This window comes from Xiphophorus couchianus, chromosome 1 (genome assembly GCF_001444195.1).
Source record: "Xiphophorus couchianus chromosome 1, X_couchianus-1.0, whole genome shotgun sequence".
Classification (NCBI taxonomy): Eukaryota; Metazoa; Chordata; class Actinopteri; order Cyprinodontiformes; family Poeciliidae; genus Xiphophorus; species Xiphophorus couchianus.
The window spans coordinates 8,431,899-8,456,596 of NC_040228.1; the positions used below are offsets into that span (position 1 = coordinate 8,431,899).

Here is a 24,698-nt window from a genome sequence, read left to right on the forward strand (position 1 = left end):
AACTTCACGCTAACACCAAGAGAAATGACTTTTTCTGTTACAAAATGACTCTGGTGCAAAGAAGTACATAAAAAATGAGGAACTAATTGATACAACATTAATTTCATTCACAAACTAGGCATTTACATAAAGAAATGGAGTCCAAATCCAGTAATTCTAATGAATATGACTATGAAATAATATGAGTTATATCTTTGCTGTCACACTAAAACCTTTTGAACAGATGGACAGACTAGATTAACTTTTGTATGCTTGACCCTGAAGCTCAGCACTTCAGGGTCTGAGCTTCAGACCCTGAAAAATGGCAAAAACCAATTTCTGTTTTTTTTTTTTTGCCATCCTCTGTTTATCATTGCCCTCCACTTATCTGCCTCTCTCAGTTTACTTTGGTGTCCCCTGACCTATTCACCCTCATACTCATGGATAAAGATGCAGATGCATGAAGCCTTGGTTGCCATGGAAGCACAACATAAAAAGCTCAAGCAAACGACGGTCTATTCTTACTGTTGGTACCACTGCTTGGACAGTGTCGCAGCTGTTTATTTTGTTTCCGAACCTGTGTTGATAAAGTTTGTCCGACACAGAGCGGCACCTCACCCAAATCTTCCAGCTAGCACACCCATGGAAAAGGCTTTGAATAATTAGTTTATATGGTTATCAATTATTTCTATGAAATGCTTATGGAGCTCTAAATCATAGTCGGATTTAAAATCGTAGTTGTTGTTACTCATCTTAAAGCCTTACAAAATCCTCAGAGGAGGTCCTTTTTGTCTTGGGTTATAATTGTAAATATTAGCTTCTCACATACACGGTGCTACGTATTGCAACTGGTAAAACAGCAGCAGAGAGGTTGCTTCAGGAATAAACTTTGATCAGTGGTGAGGGGAGGATACGAACAACCATAGAAAATGAAACCTAAACATTTCAGAGATCTCAGCTTCCAACATAATTAATTATAATGGGCACTGGTGCATCTGTATCAATGATTTGAAAATTGTTGGTACCAAGAAACCAGACTACAGGTCAAATCCAGCTGCCTGTTGCATTCCACCAGCTCCGAAAGCAATGTGAGTCTTTCTAATGGCAGACATGCACAACAGGAGTCCATCCAATGACAGCGGTTATCCCAACAGTCACCTTTCTTTGGTGCATTCAGGTACAACTGGTAACCAAATCGCTGGTCAGCTCTATACCGACTACTTTTTGAAATTGTAGGCCAACCTGATAAAATCTAATATTTTCTGAGTGAAAAAAAGCGAAAAAGAAAAGAAATGCTAAGTTATAGAACTATGTCTGTTTAGTTCTATAACTGCAAACTATGACTTTAAAACCATTATATTTCAGCACTGTAAAGAACACAACCACACCCTGCTTCTCTGCTTAGACATCCCTAATCCTGCGCTGCACCATTATCAGTGTCACATGCTCAAACAAATACCTGCAGAATCACATACACAAACGGCGACAACGTGTAGATAAACATGGGTAACTAATATCGGCCCGATTATGGGGCCGATAATCTTCAGCACTCTGATGACCGCTCACACAAACAGAGCTGTCAATTTATAGTTGCCTGAATAGGTAGCGACTGTATTTTCTGGATCCCAATGTAATGTGGAGTCATTGTAAAGCGACATTATAGTACACCCTCTTTCTGTTGTGGGTTTATAAATGATCTTGTCTTGTGAAAGTTAAAAATATAAATGTTTGGAAAATTAAGTGCACCTGAGAAATCCTAGATACGTACAAAATATGTAAAGCATGCAAGTGCCTAGAATTTAAGGGGGGCGTACTTTATTTTGTTTTGTTTGGCTAAAGTATTATTACACTGGTCAAAGTTTTATGTTTAGGTTTTTGGTGTGACCTCCATCGCTGTCTGGTTAATAAAATGGTGCTGGCTTTCAGCCAAGAGATGCACTGAGGCGGACATATTGGGTCTCCAGCATGAGTTGTTTGCTGTCATGTTGTTTATGATTGAGCGTACCGTGGAACGATCCGTCTCCTTCTCCTGCTCCAATTGTCCAGCTGCCCGATTTTGCATGTCGTTGCTGATGGATTGGCTGCTCTGGTAAGTGTCATCTTTCTTGTCTGGATCTGATTGGTCCCTATAATCAGGCTGCTGCATGCATGGGCACGTTAATGAAGAAGAAGAAGAAGAAGAAAGAAAAAAAGAAAACACACAAACAAAAAAATCATAGAGAAAAGACGTAGAAATGAAGGAGGAGACATTTTGGGAGGAAAAACAAATCGAAGGTGACAGAAAACATGACAACAATAAAGTAAAAAAAAAAACAGTAAAACCAAAATGGTGTCCCATCGATGAGACATCAAGAAAACTAGGGGAGAAAAAACTTATGGGCCTCACAAGACAAAGAAAAGGATGTAGAGGAAGAAGAGCTTGGTCAAAGAGGAATATGAAAGTGTGGAGAAAAGAAAGAAGAAGACAATGAACGGTAGAATGAACGGCTGAGGGGCAAGGAGGGAATACTTTTAATGGAAGAGAACACAGAGTAGTGCAACAGATGACAATACAGGGTTAAAATGGGAATGAGCGATAACGAAGGGGGACGGAGGGAAAGAAGAAGAAAAGAAGGAATGGAAAGGGAAAGAGAAGGAGTAAGGCAGTTAGGATGAAAGGTCAGAGCGAAGGGCGGAGGGAGCAATAAGGTGCAGAAGAAGAGAGAGAAACGAGTGACGTGAAGCAATAAAAGGGACGAGTTGGGACAAAAGAGGTGAGGGGCGAAAGGAGAGGTCAGAGAGAAGCAAGGTGACGAAGGAAGGAATGGAAATGAGCATGCGTGAGTGGTGGCAAAAAAAGGTGGCGTGAAAGGTGTGGGGGCAGGAGGGAGCGGGAAGCCAAGAGCAGAAATCGATCGGATATGGAGCCCATGCAGACAGAAGGAGGGACAAGAGAGGGAGGACAGGGGAGGAGAGATAGGGGTGGTTGGAACTGGCCTCTAATGGAGTATCGTCACTTGAATCTACTGATTATTTAATTACAACTTCTTAAAAACCAATAAACTAGACCAGATCAGAAGAGAAAAATGATTTTACAGTGCATGACTCTTTTACTATTGAATCAGTTTATCAAGTCCTAAAAGTCTCCAGCTTCAGTTCTATTAAATCGTTTGGACCTTAAATGCCATTATCTAACTTTACTTAAAAATTTCAGTAGATTATTCCATCTTATCAAACCGAATTACCCATCGGTGATGTCTAAGAAAAAAATTACGTCCATCTGTAAAGTCGTATAAACACAGAACAATTGAAGTTAACTCAAAATCTCTGCTGAGTTTTCTTGTACTTTTTGGCTCATTTATTGAATTTTACACTGACAATAATACGTTACTTTAAATGAAAAAATTCCCCACCCAAATAGAAACATAGATCTGAAATAATTTAAACTTGCCTTTAGGTTTTTCAAACAGCTGTGCAGGTTTAAAATCCAACCAGAAAAAAAAAACTATTAAATGTTCTAATGTTCTCTCTGATCCCTTCTTGATACTTCAGAATCTCTAACTATTTCTTGTAAATTGCGTTTGCGGACCCACAATCAAATCACCCAGTTGTCATGACACAAAAGAAACAAGAACCACCACTAAGACTTCACGATGCCAAACTCAAATAAAGATAGACCTCCCAAGTATAATACGAATGGACACTGTTGCACAGTCCTATAGTCCACGTAAACCGGGTGTGGGATTGCTTGACATGAACGAACAATATTTAATAACCTCTTTATGTCCAGGCAACTGGCTCCATTTGAGGCTCCAAGCAGCATTTAAACACAGGTTAGAAGGCATTAAAACAGCATGCAGAGGACATGCAGAGTTTGTTTTTGTTTTTTTTGTTGTTGTTTTTACGCCGGCAGCTCAAATCTGACTTAAAACACGGACTCTGCAGAGACCGGAATGCTTCCCACAGTTTTCCGGCCTATGCATAATGAGCATTGAAAATTGTGAATTTGGATTAACAGCAACTCCAATTAAACAGCTGATATGGGCAGGATGTTGCTGCAGATTTGAGCATGCTGTGTAAATGAATTGTTGCACTGTGCAAAGAAACTCATAAAGAAAGCATGGTGGCATGGGACTGAGAGAGATGTCGGCCAAAATAATGCTTAGGCACTAAAACAACAACAGACCAACAAAAATGAAACTTAAAAAAAAAAAAGTGAAGGAGAGGACTGTGCTTCGTGTATTTTTACCTTATGCTCGACTTTGTTTTCTTGATCCTGGCCGTCTCCGGAGCAGGGGATGGAAGCGCAGGGTGACGCTGGAGGGGACGCCCCTTCCACCTGAGCATCTCTCGCCCCATATGGAGGTTTACCTAGGCCATCCACCTCCTCTACAAAGGCCTGCAGCTGGGTGTGCAGGGCCTGAAGCCTGCTGGTCAGAGCACCAACCAGAGGACGGTCCGCCAAGTCGGAAAGCTCCGAGATCTGAGGAGCGGAAAGCGCAACCTTTGTCACACGGTTTGTCAAAACTGACGGAGATAGAGGGGATCAGGTAGTGTAATAACGAAAATGTATTTTCTGTCGTCGCAAGAATTTGATAAATAGATTTAAAGATTACAAAATTTCATGTGACACTTTCAGAAACAGACCAAACCGAGGGCGCGAACCTGGCAGTGAGACTGAGGTTTCTCCAGGTCACACGGCTCTGCTGCCTCATTGCTGCAGACCTTGTGATACAGCGAGGGAGAGGAGGAGGAGGACAGGCAGTTGGACTCGGGGGAGGTCAGCAGATGTATGGCAGTGGAAACCAAACGAGCCTGGTCCCTCATGGCCAACAAGGCATCACGGTCCTTCTGCCCCAGGCACCCAGAGAGCGGAGTCGTTGCCTCAGCGTTGTCCTCGATCTTCTTTTTCTGTTCCTCCATGTCCATGGCGTCATTCTCACCACCTACTGGCTCTTTGCGATGAGGCGGGCTGATAAAGAAACAAGAGAGACCTCTTTTATTGCCTATGTAGTCGTTGCGGAAGAAGATTTGTGTATCGAAGGAAATGTAAAAAAAAAAAGGAAAAGTGACTAAAACTAAAGAGATAATTTGTAGTTTTGTTTCAGCATGCTGATAATGCTGTTAAATGTGACAACGGAACCAAATTACAAAGATGAGATGCACACTACATCTTCAAACTGGTTGTTTACGTTCAGCTTTTGCATGGATTTTAGCCTGATTTTCCACAAATCTTAAGTGATGTGTTCTTACTGACAAATATCTGGATGAAACATTTTGGCTACTGATTCTCAGCTGAATCTCTGATGTAAACAAAACCATATAATCCAACAATACTGTGCAGATCATAGTTACAGATCATGGGGTTAAAGGTTTGGAAGTGCAACAAGAACATTCAAATTATTACAACATACAGTACAGACTAAAAGTCTGGACACACCTGTCTAATTCAGTGGGGTTTCTTTATTTTCATGACTATTTATAAGGCAAGAAATCCCACTTATTAACCTGACAGGGCAGGTTGACCTATGAAGTGAAAACCATTTCAGGTGACGACCTCTTGAAGCTCATCAAGAAAATGCAGAGTGTGTGCAAAGCAGTAATCACAGCAAAAGGTTGATACTTTGAAGAAACTAGAATATAAGGGGTATTTTCAGTTGTTTTACACTTTTTTGTTTAGTGCATATTTCCACATGTTATTCATAGTTTTGATGCCTTCAGTGTGAATCTACAATGTCAATAGTCATGAAAATAAAGGAAACTCATTGAATTAAAAGGTGTGTCCAAACTTTTGGTCTGTACTGTATATACCAATAACTTTGCCTTGACAACACAATTTTAGATAAAATCCGGTGTCGAGGGTTTAGAAGCTTATTATCGCATGCTATCATAGTGATACCGGACCACATCACAGCAGTTCTAAAGTCCTTCTATCTGCTCCCTTAGCCAGAATGAAACATAGACAAGCAGCATTCAGCTTTACTGCTCCTCTAATGTTAGAGGAGCATCTTGTTAGGGCACAACAAGATGCCCTAAGAAGGGCACACGCATGTACGAGCGTTGTACCATTGGTGGTACAACGCATCAAATGGTGACATTTATGTTTGAGTTGCAGATTGTCCCCTTTTGAATAAAGTGAGTCAATGAAACAGCTGAAACACTGAGTTCCTGCAGGTCCAGGCTAAAAACTCGTAGTGTTGTCTTTGATAAGTAGTATGTGGAACACTGATCAACAATTTGATGATGGTGTTTTTGACAATGACATTTGATAAAATCTATTGTTTACTGCTTGTTTCGTAATTCACTGATATTGTTTGTATGGTGCATAGCACTATGAGCTGCCTTGCTGCTGAAATGCGCTATACAAACTGACTTGACTTGAGAGAGACAGTAGTCCCGCAATAACAGTATGCTGAAAGAAGCATTGGAAAACAATATCTACACAAACCTGAGAGGGAGGTACTCAGCTGAGTCTCCTGCTTCTGCATCTGTCTCCAAAGCCAGCCTCAACGAGGAGGAGGAGGACGAGGAAGAAGGAGCGTGATACGAGGCGAGATCGCAGCGCTGCAGGTTGGACAGCAGCACACGGTTCTCGTACTGCAGTTTCTTCACTTTCCCGCTCAGCTCTCCCACCTGGAGCCTCGCCAACCTCAGTTCCTCCTCAGGAGCCGGCGTGTCGGTGCTGATGAGCACGGCCCCGTCCTGGACCGAGTGGCTGTCGTTCAGCAGCCCATCCGTCAGAGACATCAGTGACTCGGCGGACAGCGCGGACGTCGCAGGCGGGAGTTCGGATTTGTAGCGGTTGATCTCATTCATCAGCAGTTTGTTTTGCTCCTCCATCTCGATCAGAGACCTCCTCAGCAGCTCGGCCTCCTCCTCCACAAACTGCAGGTGCCTCTGGAGCTCCATGATGTTTTCGGACGAGGCCCCTCCGCCAAGCATCACGGCCCCCCCAAGCCCGGTCCCTGGACCAATGCTAGAAAGTTCTTGGTGGCCGTCTAGGAGTAAAGACAGTCATTTCATTCAGAAAAAAAACTTGGGGAAAAAAAAAACAAAAAATAAAACCGGCAACAAAATTCTGAAAGAGAAAGTATTTAAGATTTAAATAGATATCCAATACTTTCACATGAGGAAAGAGCTGGATTACAGATTTTTATTAACTGCTCTAAAATGTGTCCTGGCATCTCAGGTGAACAGTAAAGAAGTACAGGATGGCAAAAAGGGCAAAAAAAGGAGAAAATAATTGCTATTTTAATTGTTAATAATGTGTAAATAATTGCACAGTCAATGATGAGAATGTGAGGTTTAAGTTTCACCTAATGTTGATGTGTGTACAGTATGTGAGCTGTGCAATATTATTATGTCAAATGACATGACTATATGTCATCTTATTTATTTTTCAAGTTTTTATTTATTTATTTATTTTTTACGTTTTAATCAAAGGAAATAAAATAAAATAAATAAACAACTAATAGGACTAACCACCTTGTGAGCCCTTCATTTCGTCCATCTCGGCTCGGAGTCCCCTGTTCTCCACCTCCAGCTCCATGATGCGTCGACTCAGCAGGTTGGCCTCCTCCTCTACCAGCTTTAAGTGAACTCTGACCTCAGCTTCGCGAGTGTGTGGAGAGTCGGCAACCTGAGACAAGTCAAAAAGGGCAAACAGTGACCTCAAGCATCTCGACACAAGTTTGCCTGAAAATGTTTAGCTAAGAGTCTGTTTGCATTGCTCGTACTGTTTTAAGTGCTTTTTATTTTTTTTAACTCATCTGTTATTTATGCCTGCTTTGTCTTGATAAATGTTAATTAGCCATATTGCCCATTCAGATGCTTTTAAAGACTTTAAGGAAAATAAAAAGTTAATACACGCACGTACGAGCGTTTAAAATTCTACTGAGTTGTTAAGAAAAAAGAATCTGTTGAATAAAATACAAAAAGTTTGAGTTTAGCTTTATAGTGATTTGGTGGTTTTTAAAGCAATGCAACTTTTCCTCTGCAGGGTTTTTCTCAGGCACACCCACCGACATGTAATGACTTTATAGGCCTCTTGAGTGTTTTGTGGGAAGAAAAGAAATGCTATAGTTTACCACTATAATACACTTATGCTGTAATGAGACTGTTTACCAGACCACAACTTGTACAAAACAGGCAGCAAAGCCATAACATTTTTTATGGAGTTCCCACAAATTTAAAATACCAAACTTTTCCAGATACAATTTTTCTTTGTTGTCACGATGGATGGATGGATGGATGGATGGATGGATGGATGGAAGGAAGGAAGGATGGACAGATGGATGGATGGATGGATGGAGGCCAGGACCCAATAACAGAAAATAATGGGAGGCAAAACCAAAGGAAAGAGGAAAGCAGGGAAAGATGGACGGGCAAAAAGGAAGTAAGAAAAGTCACAAGGGTAGAAAGGAAGGAAGGAAAGAAAGAAGAAAAGAAGGTCACAACAAAGAATGAAAAACATGGAAGGAAACAGAAAGGTCTAGGAGAGAAGGAAGAAAAGAAGAAATAAGAAAAGCAATAAACAATGAAGGAAGGACAGATGAAAGGACATAAAGATATTTGAATAAATAAAGTCTGGAAAAACAAATATTTTTAAACGTCCTTATTTTCTGTCTCCATACTCAGACCTGTAAAACACAGATATTAAATTCTACACCTCTCCAGGCTGAGTTTACAACTATCTACTACTCGTGTCGTGCAGTTAGCAGCCTTTGAGTCCTAGTGGTCCATCCTCCTCTCACCTCCTCCACGGTGAGCGAGCTGTTGACGTCTCCGTATAGAGACCTGTACTTGGCCAGCTCTTCCTTCATGGCCTCGCTGTCCTTCACCAACTTGGTCAGCTTCTTGCACATCAGGGCCGACTCCTCTTTGGCAAAGTGGAGCTGACACTTCAGGTCTGAATTGTCTTCCTGGAGTGACATGGCAGAGGGAAGAACAGCACTGAGGTGACAACGACAAAGATGCTACACTCCCTGATAGCAACTCCCAATAGTTTCTGTTTTTGATTCATGATTGTGTCAAAATGTAAAACCACCACATCATTTACCAAAACGTATCGCTTGAATCATTTGTGCTTGCGGTGCCGTGGAAAATACATTCATTAAAAGAAATAATAATAATAATAATTACACACTTATGTGTATAATTTAATGCCCATGGAACATCACAGCCAGATACTCATCAAACCTGAGTGTTTACCGTTTTACAGAGAAAGGAGTTGCATATAAGGAAAAAGGCCCTTCATGCAGTTCGTCCTGCTCCAGAGGTCAGACGGGGAAGAACAGACAACCTGACAGCACAGATACACACAAAGCATGGCCAAAAACAAGCTGACCAGTCAGATCACTTCAAGCACAATTTGCTCCTCTTTGAGTCTGTAGCATTTAAAAATAGCAAAATAAAGTCTGGAAATTTATGAATTTTAGCGCTTTTCAAACTGGACCAGTGTTTTCACCTCATCTTGGACGAGAGCGAAAGCTTCTCCAACAAACTCCTTAAACTTTAAAGAAAGACATTTCCAAAGCTCTGTCTGACTGACATGTGGACCGAAGCCACTAAATGGTGAGGTCGGAGTCCTGCTGCGTTTGTATTTTGCTTGAATTGCAAGAATAAAAGGCTCTAAGGGGAAAACATCAGCAAACACGCTCATTAGTGGTTTGTCTCAGACATCATTTATCATCTGCAGAGACTATTCGCTACCTCGACGGCGAGAGGAACGTCAATGTGCTCGCAAATTGTCGAGGAAACTTCTCGTTCAGCCTTCTTGTTTCAAAGGAAAAAAAAAAAAAGCTTTAAAATTTGAACCTGAATGCATCGTTCTCTCATCCCAAACCCTGCTGCTCTTGCTGCAGCTGACCTCAGGTGACCAAGTGCACGCATTCCCCAGCAGCAGCTCTGTGGCTGTGTTTGTTTTACAGCCTGTGGAGCGGTTCCAACCACATTAAACGAGGCGAGGGCAGCTGAATTTACAGCCATTTATGGTATGTGGTTTGAAAGGGGAGGCCAAGGCACGTCTTAGCGGCGCAGCAGAGACATTGGTGAAAAGAAATACCTGCAAACACTCAACACGTTTCATTCTGCTGGGTGTTCACCTTGTACATGTGTACCTTTCTGACCTGACGACAAAGAGGGACATGATCTCTTTTGGTAGTGTTTGTGGCTATTGAAGTGTTACTTCAATGATGCTGACAAGGGAGACTGAATATAGAGCAAATGGAGATTAAATCCTGTGTGGAAAGCTTTATCTGTACAGCCAAAGCAAATGAAAATTTTGCATGCATGGTTTATAATTAGCACACCTGCAAGATGGGGGACATTTGTGGACAACCATCACTTCTTGAACAGAAACACATGTATCAGCCATGGTCTCTGATTGTGTGGCAGTCGTGAATTGTGGTTATGAACAACCCAATACAAGGCACCGTAAGACCAAAAATGAGCCATTCTTTACATTTCTGAAGTTAAAACATTGACGTAAAACCTTTTAATTAGAATATAATGAGTGGCAGAGAAGAAACACCAGCAATACCTTTGTAAAAACTAATTTACTTCTTGCTCATTTCCTTTCTGTGGTGTGTGTGGATGCATGCCGGATCAATGTCCATGTCTTTGGAGGTTTAAGAGGCTTTGGCTCCCGAGGCAGCGGTGTGTTTCTCTTATCGATTATTCGAAGCACTCAGAGGAACCCCCCTGCAAGCAGTGAGTGTTTTTTTCCCCTGTCCCAGTTTAAGACTTACCTGTGGAGCAGGCTTCTTGTCCGGTTTGTTGCTGGAGCGTGCTCCTCTTTTCTTCTGGGAGTTCTGCAGCAGAGACAGAATGACATTCTCATTAGCAATATGTTGCGCCTCTTCGATTCTGTTCAGAATAAAATCGGTCAGAAACAACAAGCATCGAGAGAAACAGCAGCAAAGAGGCTGCTGCTCTGTTTATAAAAAAATCTTTGTTGTCTTCAAGATCTTTTATTAGAGACTTAAGTGTGGGTCTAAGACAAATTGTGAAAGAAAAAAATCTAACTAAATAGCAAAATGATAAATGTATCATAAGAAAGAGTCTTTTGTTTTGTTCACCCAGCTTCATGTCTCGCTCTTTTACATATTCATTTGCTACAAAAAACGGATATTTATGGGGCTCCACAAGTACAATTTTAGAGATCGAAATTAGGGGGGAAAAAAACCTAACCGCAATGCTTGAGAAAGCAGACAAATTAGATTTCTCAAACCTCGCATATAAAAGTGAAGGAATCGTCAATAATTAACCATTTATGTTCCCGTCCTTTCTGTTTGTCTTTCTAACGGTGCAAACAGAAATCGTGTGACGATCAGAATAGGCAGATTTCCTGCATTATTAACACCAAACATGACCAGCAAGCCAGAAGCTGAGACATCTGAACACACAATATAGAAGGTTGTCATCAACACTCTTCAGTGTGGAAGTTCTTACTGCAGGGTGAAGCTTAAAGTTGGCCATTTGCTGCATCAGTGAGATGTTCAAATACAAAGTCAGATGACATCCAAAGCAGTAAGAAGCCATTTAAAAAAAAAAAAGAAAGAACTTTTTAAAATATTTCAGCTTATTGAGGGAATGAGACAGCAATACTTTCAGCAGAGGAATGCTGGGCAGAATACAACAAAGCTGCTCTGCTCTGTTCTGAGCTTTCCATTTCTGGGAAGGTCAGATGTGAAGTGAGGATCTACATTCAGGAGGGAATACAGATAGAAACTACTGTTTATGCAATGCTGGCCACAGTAACCAAGGTAACCACAAAATATATGGTGCTAAACCCTTGTAAACGCAGGGTTTATTTTACTATAAAGATACAAAATTGGAAAGGTGATAACTTTAAAACAACTGCTCCCCCATAGAAGCATCATAATGCCTTCTTTGCTACTAATATAAACAATTAATAGCTACTAAAATGAAAGGCATATACACATATTTTCAATGTTGTTTTTCTACTTTTTTTGTAACTGTTCATGAGAAATTGGAATAAGCCCAAATTTGTACAAGAAGTTTTACCAAAAAGAAAAAAGACTGGAAAGTAACCTCAATGCTCTGATTGGTGATGTTCCATTATATTATTTATGACTGGCTGACAGCTAAAAGCTTGTCCTACCTGATCTCTGAAGAAGAAGTGCCACTTTAATTTTCATTTTAATGAAAATGTTTCTAACAGGAAAGCAAGCCAAACTGGGAAACTTAAGTTGTGTTATTCTTCTCCTGGCTTTGGAGAAGATGTCATTGCTATGGCGATGGTGATCAATCTCATGGCGATCCCAATCACTGCAGGGCCGCTGATAAGAGCGTGGACTTACAGCGTTGAGGTGGAGGTAAGGACTACAGATTTGCTGACACACACACACACACACGTTGTCTGTTCATCCAAGCATCTGTTCTGCCCAGTGAATCAGACTCTAATCAATCATCATTCCTTCTCACAAGAGGCAAAAACAGACCTTCATCATGCAAACACTCAGCGCACACTCGGCAGTGCAAGAAACCAAGCTTATCTGGCTCAACACGTTTCCATGGAAACAGGCTACTCTCTGTCTCTCCCTCCCTCCCTGTCAGTCTCTCTCTCTGGAGCTGATCAGCAACAACAAAAGGAGGAATGGAGAGATAGGTGGAGAGGGTCGAGATAAAGGGAATGACAAACAGCTGTTTAGATTATAATGGAAACATAAAGTTAAAATAAATCTCTTTCATCATCACAAACAGCCATGATCAGACGAACAGCAGTTAAATCAGCACAGGGGCTTTTTTGTCTGATTCTCCGGGGTCTCCACCTGCTCTTTCTTCTTCACCACCTCATCCTCCTACCGAAAGCCCGTTTCCAACCACTTAAGTTTCCATCTCCTGCTGGGGTGTCCTCACCCTGGCCCGTTCTCTCAAACCCACTCGGATACCAATTTATTCAGGGGGCAAACTGGCTGTTTAGCGGCCCCGAACCGATCAATAGTTACCCCCCTAATAATGGAGCCATCGATTCTGGCAGCACGCGTGTCGGAGCTGTCGGGTCGGACTCTCAGCTCGGCTCTGGGACACTGGCAACAAATGGAAAACTGCTGGTGGATGTGCTATTAGAGACATTAATGTACTTGTTCAGGTACCACAGCTGTCATTAAACAGCCTTTAACAAATAAGTTACATTTTTTAAATATTAAAAATAAAAGTGCAAATATATTTCACCTGAAAACAAAACAGCTAACGTCTCTACATTGGCGATATTCCTTTAAAACTTTGAATGCATGTAAATAAAAACATTTACTCCTTTTATATTTTAATCCACTTTATTTTATGATAAGACACAAAACACAAGAAGTCTGTGATGGGAACCTGACTGAGGCATCCTTCCTGCAAACTAGACTTTGCAGTTTTCTAAATCTGCACTGATTTTCTATGAGTAGCACGCTAAGAATAAACTGACTGACTGGTGCGTGGAGTATACAGAAAACTAGACTTTACCATGACAATTAAACAGCTCAACAAGCTTTGACACAAAATGCTGACTCAGCGTGTCAAATGCTTTTCCTGAAATGTGTCACAGTTCTCTCAAATTCACAAGATGCTGAAACAGCAGAAACGGTTTATTTTTCTCAGTCTAGGAAAGAACAGTTTTAAAGGCTAAGACTTTGGGGGGGCTTTAAAATAAATGTTTCTATTTATTATTTTTGTCCTATTTACTCCTCTTGTAAAGAGGAACATGACTGCAGGTCCAGAAGAGAGACACTTACACCACATTATATGTCATTTCCCATAGAGTCTCTATTGGATTTGGGTCTGGTCTATAGACTGGGTTATTTTAAAACATTATATGCCTTGATCTAAACAATTTCAACATCCACCTTAGAGTCATGACCTTTGCAGCCTCTAGCAGTTTTTCTTTTTTCTAGAATTGCTGAGCTTTCATCGACCTCCTCATCACCTCTTGCCCTGCTGAAGAAAATCATCCTCGTGACCAGAACACCTTCCTCCACATGTTGTAGTAGTAGATACTCACACCTGTCGCACCCTGTCTAAATCCTTTAACATATGAATAATGATGTAAAATAACAATCAAATCTGTCCTTCTTCTTCTTTATGGACAGATTCCAACATGAATAATCCTCCTTAGAATAACCAATCTGTCCTGTGGTTCAGCTGGGCCTTTTCATAAATAATATGCCGAGGCAACACTGAAAGTGTACAGGGAGCTCTTCATTATTTATCATGTGGAAGCCCACACACTGTGACCAGAGCCCTGCTCTCATGTTTCTAAGACTGCAGATCTCCAGTTACACTGCAGATAAGATAACGAGTTGACTTAACGTGCTCTCTGATAAGATATTCAACAGCTTCTGACGGACCCTCCCCTTTAGCTGTCTGTCCCTGCAGTGGAGATCCGTCTATAAGAATTTCTTCTCACATCTTTCACGACAACTAGATTCTAAACCAAAACAGCAGACATGATGGTGGAAGGAGAGGTGGAGAGGGTTGGGAAAACATAGGCAGAAAAGGCTAAGTACAAGGTTAAAAAGAGACAAAAATAACTGAACTTGTGGAAGCAGAAAAAGAACCGGATGGTTCAGATGACGGCGAGGAGGGAAGCAAGCAAATGACAGAGTCAGAAAAGAACGTGGCAATGAAAAAAGACTTAATTTCTCTGTCATAGAAGAAGAATCACAGCAGTGAGGGCTCTCCTCTCCTCCCTCCCTCCAGTCTCATCTGACCTGCGGTTCAACCAGCCATAACACACAGGGCAGGGCAGGACAGGGTTGAGTAAACTAAGGAGATCAGATAAGAAAAAAAACAACCTCCCAGCAATATGAAAGGAGGATGTGAAATACGATGACATGGAATCAATAACAAACACAGCCAAAGCAGAAAATGCAAAAACGGTCAATATGCAAGTATGAAAATGAACCGTCAACATAAAGGAGTGCTAATTTTTTAACAAAATGTTGAAGCAGTCAAAACAAGAGAGAAGTTTAGAGGAAAAAAAAAACACTTATTCTGTTCGCTTGAGGAAGATATTCAGGTTGATTCAACTGAATTGGGTTTTTCCTGGTTTGAGTTTGATGGATTGGGGCAAAAGATTTCCCAAAGAGAAAGAGGAGTTACAGCTTGTCTCACTGGGAATGACAATAGATGAGAATCAGAGACATCGAGAGGAAGCGGAGCAGAAATCAGATTTGATTCCGTTATACAGACACATAAACCGACCAGGCATGAAATCCAGAGAGTCGCATGCAGGGAGAACAGAACCTCTAAATTCGAATTAGCCTGTCAGCGGATGGCTTCCTGATTTACAATTACGTTGGCTTAAAAAAGTACAGATACCCTCTGCGCTTTGACTCATTTCTGTCATGTTCAGCCACAAACCTCAATGTGTATTAGTGCATAATTGTGAAGTGGAAAATGTGTGTGCATGTGTGGAGATAGTAGAAAACTTAAAAGGAATTGATTATCAAAGCGTCGCACTAACACACACTCCATCTTTGTCTCTTTCTGGTGACGGTTTGGTCTGAGAAACAGGACACTGGCATATCAGCATTACCATTACACACAATGGGACAAAGATTCGCCACAGAGCAGCCACACAGTGGTTGCATAACCAGCGTGTGTGCTAAACATGACTGCATGTGTAAGATTAAACCGGATGGTAGCAGAGAGAAATGGATGATTGACAGATCAGAGGAAGGGCAATAATTACACACCACTGGAGGAGCAAAGAAAAATTAAACCAGCAGTCTCTCTTTTTTTTTTTTTGGCCAAGAGTTTTTCCCCGACCCGCCCCCCAAACAATATTTTGGCAAAAAAAAGGTGCAGATTTTTAAAACGGCTTAGGCCATCATTTAAAAAGGTGACAGTGTTGCAAAACGACTAAATTTGTATATTTGGAAAGGTACTGGATTATTATGTGGTCGGGGAAAGGATTTTTGTACGTCAATAAAAAAAATACACATCCTGCCATTTACCACATGAAGTGATTAAAAAGCAGCACAAACACAGACTGCTTAAGTTACACAGTGCACAAACCCTAACATGCTATTTATTCTCAGTGAGATGTTAAGTAGCTCCCTGCAGTTGTTTGCAGGCAGAGCGAAGCAGCTCAGAACGCAAAAGATAAGAGGGAAGTGTTTTCCCAAATCCCCCGGCTTCTCTGCTCATTACTAAACACACACATGCAAACACTCCACTTCCACACTCAGCGCATTGACACACAGTCTGTCATATACCCATCCTGCTAATGCTGAAGTGGGAAATAATCAGCCAACTTGCTATCAGCTCCCGGAACATCAGATCACTTTGTGTGACGCAGAATGAACTGAGAACTGGAAATGACATATACCAAAATAAACAATGCAGGGGTTTCAAAGTGTTATATCAAGCAAAAGCGTCTGTTTTGTATTGCTTTTTCATGTTTCCCACTCCCATCTCCTATTTATGAGCTTTGCAAGAAAGAAATTATTGTAATAAAATTAAAATGGGAGAATGCAGCAATCCTGGACTTTATGGAAAATAAAAAGTTCATGAGAAATACAAGAAAACTACATCTGGTAAAATGAAGCATGATGTGCCTATTTAAAGATAATTGTTTTTATTTTTAAGAGAACTTGGAAGAAAACTCAATCTTGGACAACAAACCAGAAAGCGAGCAGTAAAAAAACGCAATTCCCTCCAAAGAGCAATGAGGGCATGTTTGTGTTTTATTTTTGGAGTTGAATACTCTGAAGGTAGAAATAAAACAATTCCTTGTGTGTTCTCATCACAGGAGTGGAGGTGTGAAGAGAGAGAGAAAAAAATAGAGGTAAAAGATGAAAGAGATAAAACGCAAGGAGATAAAAGAGGGAGAAGAATGTAATCTGAGTGCTTGCATTATGCAGAGAAGGAGAAGATGCACAGAGTGAAACATATGAATCAAACCGTTTCTAGTTACTATAATGTCTGAGACGTTAACTTAGTTTAGTTTTAACATTGGCATAAAACTTTGCTTCTAACTCATCAGTGTGGTAAAGGGCTATTTCACAGCTTTTTTTGGTATATGGACTTATATCAGCTTTAACATTGAAATTAATCATTTTATAGATCTGAACTGATTAAACACAGCTTGTAACCTGTGACTTTTGTATTTTCAGATTTCTATTTTGTACCTTAAACAAACTACTTGACAACCATGTAGTTAAACTATCATCTTATTTTTGTCGGAGTTAAGTATTTTTCATTTATTTCAGGCATATATTCAACAAATCTCCCATCTAATCTAATTTGATTGCGTATTTATTACCTGAAAACTGTTTTTTACAAAAACGTTCCCATTAAATTAAGCTCTGATCACAGTTTGTCCAACTTGACTCTTATGAAACCTGACAAGATTTTGACTCCTGATCACACACAAGTCAGCAACCAAAACAATGCATGAGTTGGACAAAAACCTAACAATTGTAACATAAATATAAATGTGTTGATCCTTTTTGAGAGTTTGTTTACTTTAACCAAATAAGAAAAAAGTCCATAACAAGACAAATGTTTTACCATGACTGATTCTTCTTTCTTTACACTTCTATATTTGGATAGAATCAAATCTCATATTTTTCTAGAGTATTCAAGACAATGTAGGAACCATGCAAATAAATCAGGTGGTTCTACATCAAACATTTAATCCTCACCGACTTGAAAAATTCTAAAAACTGGCTTTATGCCTTTCTTAAACTACAGAGACCATACAGCAACAGCTAATGTTGTTCAGATTCCTGTTTTCAGTCTATCATAACCCATGTTTTACGTTTTCCCACCAGGTCTTCAGAGGAAACAAGTGATGCAACAAAAGTGATGTAATTCAGCTCTCACTGTCTTGCGTGTGTATATAAGCGCAGCCAAAGCCAAAAGGCTAAACGCTCAATTAGCATAGCATTAGCATGCCATTAGCAGAGCAACAAAGAGCCACTGGGCTGACTGGAAACGGATGTGTTACTCTGCATGTAGCTTCCAGAAAGAAAAATATAAACTCAAGCTTCTGTTACTTTCATTTGTCACACGTAATCACAAGCTGTCTGAAATGTATGTAAACAGAGGATTAAAAAAAAAATGAAACCAGGTTTCAGGTGTTACAGAGAGAGAGAAAATTATTTTGAGGAGAAAACAAGGAACGGGGCAGACAGGAGGTTTCCTTTGTTACCAGAAGCACCGCTGCTCACTCCCAGCCTCTTCCATCAATCGAAAAGCTTCTGTAAATCTGCCAATAAGTGTGTTTGGGCCACATGAGCGTGTGTGTGTGTGTGTGTGTGTCAACTGTGTGCTTCTTAAGGGCAGTGTGTTACTGGGTAACCTTGAGAAAAAGACATTTCAAACACAACACCACTGCTTTGATTGAGCTGAATTATCCGTGCTCCATGAATGTGGTGAGAATACGGTGATCGTCTGGGTTTAGCTGACACTTTTGGTTCTCTACAGCTTAGAGGTATCTTCCTTATCTTTCAAAGCCAAAATGTTGCCAAATTTATTTTGTTGCTGCTCAGCAGATGTCACGTAAAATTCTAAAAAAAAAAAAAACGTTTTAAAGGACCTGTTCCTTTTCTTTTGTGTTCTGTAAATACAGCTCTTATTTTTGTCTGCTCCTTTCTGTGTAATACTCAATGAGGAACTACTGCACTGACAAAAACATAATCGATATTACAATGTCTGGTAAATGTTAGACACACGCAGTATGCGCAGAGGTGCATGAATGGAAGCAGACACATTTTTTAAATACAGATTTAAAATTCAATACTTCAAAAGTTTTATGATTCTCTTAATTTTTTCAAATGGTTAAAACATTAAAGTCCTATGAGCTCAGCGAGTTGGAGGATAAAGAAGAGGTCAGACTTTGTTTTATTAATATTTAATGCCATCACCTCCTCTATTCTGAGGAGCAAGCAAAGAATACAGCATCCGTTTCAATCTCCCCCCTACAAATAAATGCATCAGCAACCACAGACCATAGCACGTTGCCGTGACGACAGCTTCTGCAGGCTGTCGCCAAAGCACCCTGTTGGCAGCACATTAATGAGAAGACAGAAACAGGAAGAGGAGGTAGGAAAGTAAATGAAGAGGGGGAAAGTGTTGGCGGACGACCGACAAGCGATGAGAGAGGAAAGAAAGGAAGGAGGGAGATCCACTGAGTTGAATCAAAAACAAAGTCAGGAGTCAGGGTTTGAAAAGGTCCAGACATTTGTTTTGGTCTTTCTTTTCTTTAATTTTTCAGAAAATGGGAGTTAAATCATCTAAGCGTCTCTCCGGAGAGCAATCAGCTCATCCCAATTAACATGATTAAACATCAGCAGTAACCTGAAAGCCCACTCTGTGCATTCAGTGTCGGAGTAACAACCATGTGATAAAGACAGGACGTAAATAAGGAAGAGGCACACGGAGGGAGATTTGGCTCATCAAAAAGTGTAAAACTGTAACCTCAATATTGACATAGAATGAATTAAAGACCTAATTGAAGGGTGTGAAATATTTACGGCCACGCTTTATGCTCTTTCATTAAGCTTCTTCCTCTACTTCTTTATCCAGCGAGACAAGGGAAACAGTGTTCTTCTGGGCTAGCTTAAGAGTAATGATAGTTCAACTGCAGGGTGAACTTTCACAAACATGATTTACTGTTCAACATCACTGCACATTATTGTGTACGTGCGAGCCTTTTATCCCCTTTCGACGATCATAACAAGCAAAACGGAAAAGATTAGTAATGATTGTCTACATCCGATTTCCTCAATACTAAGCAAAGAAAAAGATCCGACAATAGCGAACAAATTACCCCATTTACAGCTAAATTCACAGATGACAAAATCTATTGCATTAAATTGTGCTGCAAACATATTTACGCAAATGTTTCCATACAGTTTCATGTATTGGCATTAGGGTTTCTGAGTCATTTAAATCTGAAAACCGGCAAGTTTTCAAGACATTCGCCACGCCAGTGTCACCAGCTGAACAGTTTATTTGAAGTGTTTAAAGCAGCAAAACCTTTTTTCTCTAACTAAAGCCAATGCCGAAACCAGGCATCGGCTTTCAGATGCCTAAAACTGACAAAATACTCACTTTTTAAAAATCCAGATTAAGGTAAGACATGTATGTCATTTCAATGCAATTTCAACCCAAAAATGTGATAGTTGGCCATTTTTTGCTGCTTTGGAGGATCAAGGTTTCTCGTGTCACTTGAAAGACTAATAGTTCCTATTGGGTTGTTTGGGCGTTGACAGATTGCTGCAGCAAGGTAAATCACTGAGCCTAATGTCAACATGCTTATGACTGATAGCTCTAATAATAGCTTAGTGGGTAAGAATTAATAACCAAGTGGCTGAGAAAATGGATTACAGGAACGTGACAGACGGAAAGACTGAGATTATTCTGCCGGCTAGATTAGCTGGCCTTAGCATGTTTACTAACTGTAACAGTATTTTCTATTTCATTCAGCTGTCACCTGTGTTCATCTCTATTGATGAAAACCATTTATTTTCCTGTTTGACGTTCAAAGTGACTGATAATAAAGTGAAATCAAGACAACTGATGAGCACACTTTACATTAAAAAGTACAGTACATGCCTGTACAAAAAAAACATACTGCTTTTGACATCTTGAAAACTAAAATAGTCAGGAATGGCGTGTTTTTAGTTCTAAAATGTCACCCTGCGATATCAAAACAGGGTTACACAAACACATCTCCCCCTCCTGTCCTACTTCACACAGAGAAACCATATGTGAAGGCAACACACCAACACACAGGGTCTCCATCTGGTGAGTGTGACACTGTGGACGTCCCAGTGAAGCACAAGCAGCACCCTTTTAGACCCTATAAATAGAGAGCATCATGTGCAGTTCACACCTCCCTGCTCCTTTTCTGTCAAACTGAGCTTTGTTGATGCTTTCTGACAGAAAGCAGCATCTAATGCAGGGGTGGGCAAACTTTTTGACTTGCGGGCCAGAATGGGTTCTAAAATTTGACAGAGGGGCCGGGCCAGGAGCATTTGGACAAGCAATGTAATTGATTAAACCTGGGGATTGAAATGTATTAAAAAAATTTTAAAGAAATCAACATTTAGTGGGAAAAAAAATCAATGGAATCACTTTCAACATTCAGAACATATTATTACCCAACGAAAGGAAGGGGTCTTTAAAATGAGAGCGATGTGCGGCATGTTAATTAAGCTACTGTATACCGCTGCTGTGCATAAATGCGCAAGTTGCTATTTTTTTCATAACAGTAGAAAAACTCACATTTCAGTGGGAACAGTGTTGTTGTTCTCCTTTTTTTGCCAGTGCATCAAAGTCTGGAGTTAGTTTTGTTGTGGCAATTCTCAGAATAGATCTGAGGTGTTGGTCAGTTAACCGGGATCTGTATCGGGCTTTGTTGATGTTCATGACGCTGAAAGTCTGCTCACACACGTAGGTCGAGCCAAACAATGCCAGCATCTTCTGTGCCGTCCTCCGGAGGTTTGGAAATGTGACTTCGTTAAGTGAAGCGTAAAAGTCATTCAGTTTAAGAGATCGGAACTTCTCTTTTGAGATGGAGTCAGACTGAAGATCGATCAGCTCCAATTGCAGCTCATGCGGTGCTGTTTCGGGGTCTTGTGACAGGGGACAGGACACCAGCTGAAGTGACTTTTCAATTTTTTCAAAATCAGTGAACCGACGGCAGAATTCTCTGTGCATGTCGTCCAGTGATTTGCAGTATTTCTTCACGTTTCGGGTGGCCTTTTGCATGGCCAGTGTGGGAAAATGAGCGAAAGATTTGTTTGACATTTGCCTGGAGAATAAAATCAGCTTGGATTTGAAGGCTCTCACATTTGTGTACATATCGTGCACAAACTGATCTTTCCCCTGCAGCTTAACGTTCAGCTCATTCATGTGTGACAATATGTCCACAGCAAACGCAAAGTCACAAAGCCAGTCCTCATCGCTCAGCTCAGGGAATTCGTCGGATTTCCCCATTAGCTCCAAAAACGAACGAATCTCCTCTTTGAGCTCCCACACTCGTTGGCAGACTTTCCCCAAACTTAACCAGCGGACACGAGAGTGGTAGGGTAAGTCCTGGTGATCCGCATCGGTTTCCTCTAGGAACGCAATGAACTGACGGTGATTAAGTCCCCTTGCTCGTATGAAGTTAACAAGTTTTACAACTGGATCCACAACATGATTAAGCTGCAATACAGACTTACACAGAGATTCTTGATGAATGATGCAGTGAAGAAAAGTAACACCCTGGTCAGGGTTTTCTTCTTTCACTTTATCTTGGATTCTCTTCAGCAACCCAACGTTTTTTCCAGTTAAATTTGGCGATCCATCCGTGGTGACACCGGCAAGTTTACTCCAAGGCAGCTTCATTCTCTCGATGACAGCAGACACCTGTTCATATAAGTCCTCTCCTCGCGTTTTCCCCTTCAGCGATTCCATGCTCAAAAGCTCCTCCGTTATCTCAAAACTGTCATTTATCCCTCGGATAAAAATTAGGAGCTGAGCAGTGTCTTTCATGTCGTTGCTTTCATCCAGTGCTAGTGAATATAAATTAAAGGACTCCGCTTTTTTGTTTAACTCGCTGACTAGATCTTCGTCAATCAGTTCCACACGCCGAGTCACTGTCCTGCGTGACAAGCTGATTTTTTCAAACTTGCCTTTGCTTTCCGGACACAAGAGATCTGCTGTGTCTACTATGCATTCTTTCAAAAACTCGCCTTCGGATAAAGGCTTGCTAGCCTTTGCTAACTTGAATGCCAGCAAAAAACTTGCCTTGGTACTCGACTCCTGGATCGCAGTTTGTCGGTGAAAAAAATTCTGCTGAGTCTGTAAATTAGCTGCCAACCTCTGAGCAGTAGCCGCCCGTTCCTGTGCTGACTGCTTGCTAGCATAGTTAGCATGCTTTGTGGCAAAGTGACGGCTGATATTGTACTCTTTGAAAACTGCAACCGTTTCTTGGCATATCAGACATACAGCCGTTGATCGGACATCAGTAAAAAAATATTTTGTTGTCCACTCCTTTTTAAACACTCGGCACTCAGTGTCCACTTTTCTTTTCTTTGGTCCGCTCATTTTTACCGAAGGGGGGAAATGTCAGCTGGAAAGTGTGTCTAGACTAGTGCGCCGTCTATCGGGGAAACGAGGGTATTGCAGGGGAAAGGGAAATGAAACAGGATTTTACACATCCATGGGTTTTTACATAATTTGGACAAGTTCGGCGGGCCGGATTAAAAAGCCTAACGGGCCGTATACGGCCCAGGGGCCGTAGTTTGCCCATGTCTGATCTAATGAGTTGAAACCTGAAGTTAACCTCCTGTTCCTCAATTGCAAAGATTAGAATGAGTCAGAGTCTGAGATCTTAAAAGACAAAAGAGGAAGACGCCTTATGCAAGTGCCAGATGTAACTGTGACAAGAAAAAAAAAATCTCAGATGCTCCAGGATTATATTTGGTCTGTCCAAATATGGAGAGAAATGTTATGTGTTGTGAAAACCATTGCATTCTGTTCTGTGGTCCATTTTTCCATTTTGTGTTTTTGATGTTTTACTAAAATTAAAAATAAGAACAAGAGCATTTTTGGGGCTATCTGATTCAAAACTAAATAATACAAAAAACAATCACTTTTTAATATGTTGGTTAATTTATCAAACTCAAGGCCTGGGGGCCAAATCCGGCCCACCATTAATTGTTTCGTGGCCCATTAGACTCTAGGGCCACAGAAATATAACTCTCCAGATAACAGTTGTGTGATTAAATATATTATTTTATCAATCAAATCAAGACAGCTTTTATCTGTATACTGCCAAAGGATATCATTGTGAAAAGATGTTCAACATTATTTAATTTCAAGAAGCATTCATCGACTGCAGAGAAATCTATGGGTAGTTTTATCAATACATTCTGCTTCAAGCAGCCCTGGAGGACATTTGTGATCTTGACATGGCCCAAAACGAAAATGAGTCTGACACTCCTCTTCAAGGACAGCAATCAACATGCCACCAGAGTTACACTGGAATGGCTTAGATCAAAGCATAGTCATGTAGAGGAAGAGCCCAATCAAAATCCAGACCTGAATGAATTCTAAATTATGACTGTGTCCTGTATAGCACAAATAAAATAAATGATTATTTACAAAAGTAGCACATGTAAAGTGCTATTTGTTGGTAAAGCTAACTCTGTAAATAATTTGAATACTCTATCTCCATTTTTAAACATGGCGGTGGCAGTATCATGTGGTGGGGACAGTTTTCATTGTTTCATATATTTTACAAAACCAGTAAAATATATGAAAATACTGGTTCTATTGTGAGAAAGTATTGGAAACTTCCACGAATATGAATTTAATTTACTACAATAATCTTATACATGAAAAATATAAATAAATCTTGTAACAATAGTCAACATTTTGACAGTACACGGCTTTATTTATGTTTCAAACAGGCCTCTTTTCCTTATTCGTGCCAACACATGCAAGGGCAGCCTAGATACATACAGTATATCCTTATTTAGATACATTCAAGGGCTAACTTGCATGTACACAAACTCACCCTTCCGACCTCCATGTGGTTGGTAGGAAAGTGTGATTCACAAATTTAATTAGTCAGAATATCTTGTCACACTCCATCTTACACCTGACAAACACACAAGGCAGCAGTGACAGCTGGTGGTATATCACAGTGTGCTGCATAAGAAAGACAGTGAAGTGGAGCACGTATGACAGCAAGCTGACTGGGTTCTTCGGTAATTGGCAGTTCGAGA

The 24,698-nt window shown here is 40.6% G+C and overlaps 2 protein-coding genes across 5 annotated transcripts in view; both read right to left on the reverse strand.

The window, feature by feature from the left end:
• Nucleotides 1–24,698, reverse strand: part of mtcl2 (microtubule crosslinking factor 2) — a 95,847-nt gene that overhangs the window by 22,846 nt on the left and 48,303 nt on the right. For 2 of the 4 annotated variants that reach the window (XM_028012247.1, XM_028012262.1), the window contains exons 5-11: nt 10,707–10,769; nt 8,712–8,879; nt 7,444–7,597; nt 6,407–6,956; nt 4,624–4,930; nt 4,208–4,441; nt 1,985–2,119 (exon numbers count right to left, since the gene is read on the reverse strand). In XM_028012247.1, coding sequence (XP_027868048.1) covers nt 1,985–2,119; nt 4,208–4,441; nt 4,624–4,930; nt 6,407–6,956; nt 7,444–7,597; nt 8,712–8,879; nt 10,707–10,769 — 1,611 coding nt within the window. The remainder of the gene's footprint in view (nt 1–1,984; nt 2,120–4,207; nt 4,442–4,623; nt 4,931–6,406; nt 6,957–7,443; nt 7,598–8,711; nt 8,880–10,706; nt 10,770–24,698) is intronic. The other 2 variants (XM_028012255.1, XM_028012269.1) reach the window with 2 other exon arrangements.
• LOC114141626 (general transcription factor II-I repeat domain-containing protein 2-like) lies at nt 21,194–23,134 on the reverse strand. The gene has a single exon (XM_028012281.1). It carries the CDS (start codon nt 23,011–23,013, stop codon nt 21,208–21,210), a length of 1,806 nt encoding a protein of 601 aa, XP_027868082.1. The 5' UTR covers nt 23,014–23,134; the 3' UTR covers nt 21,194–21,207.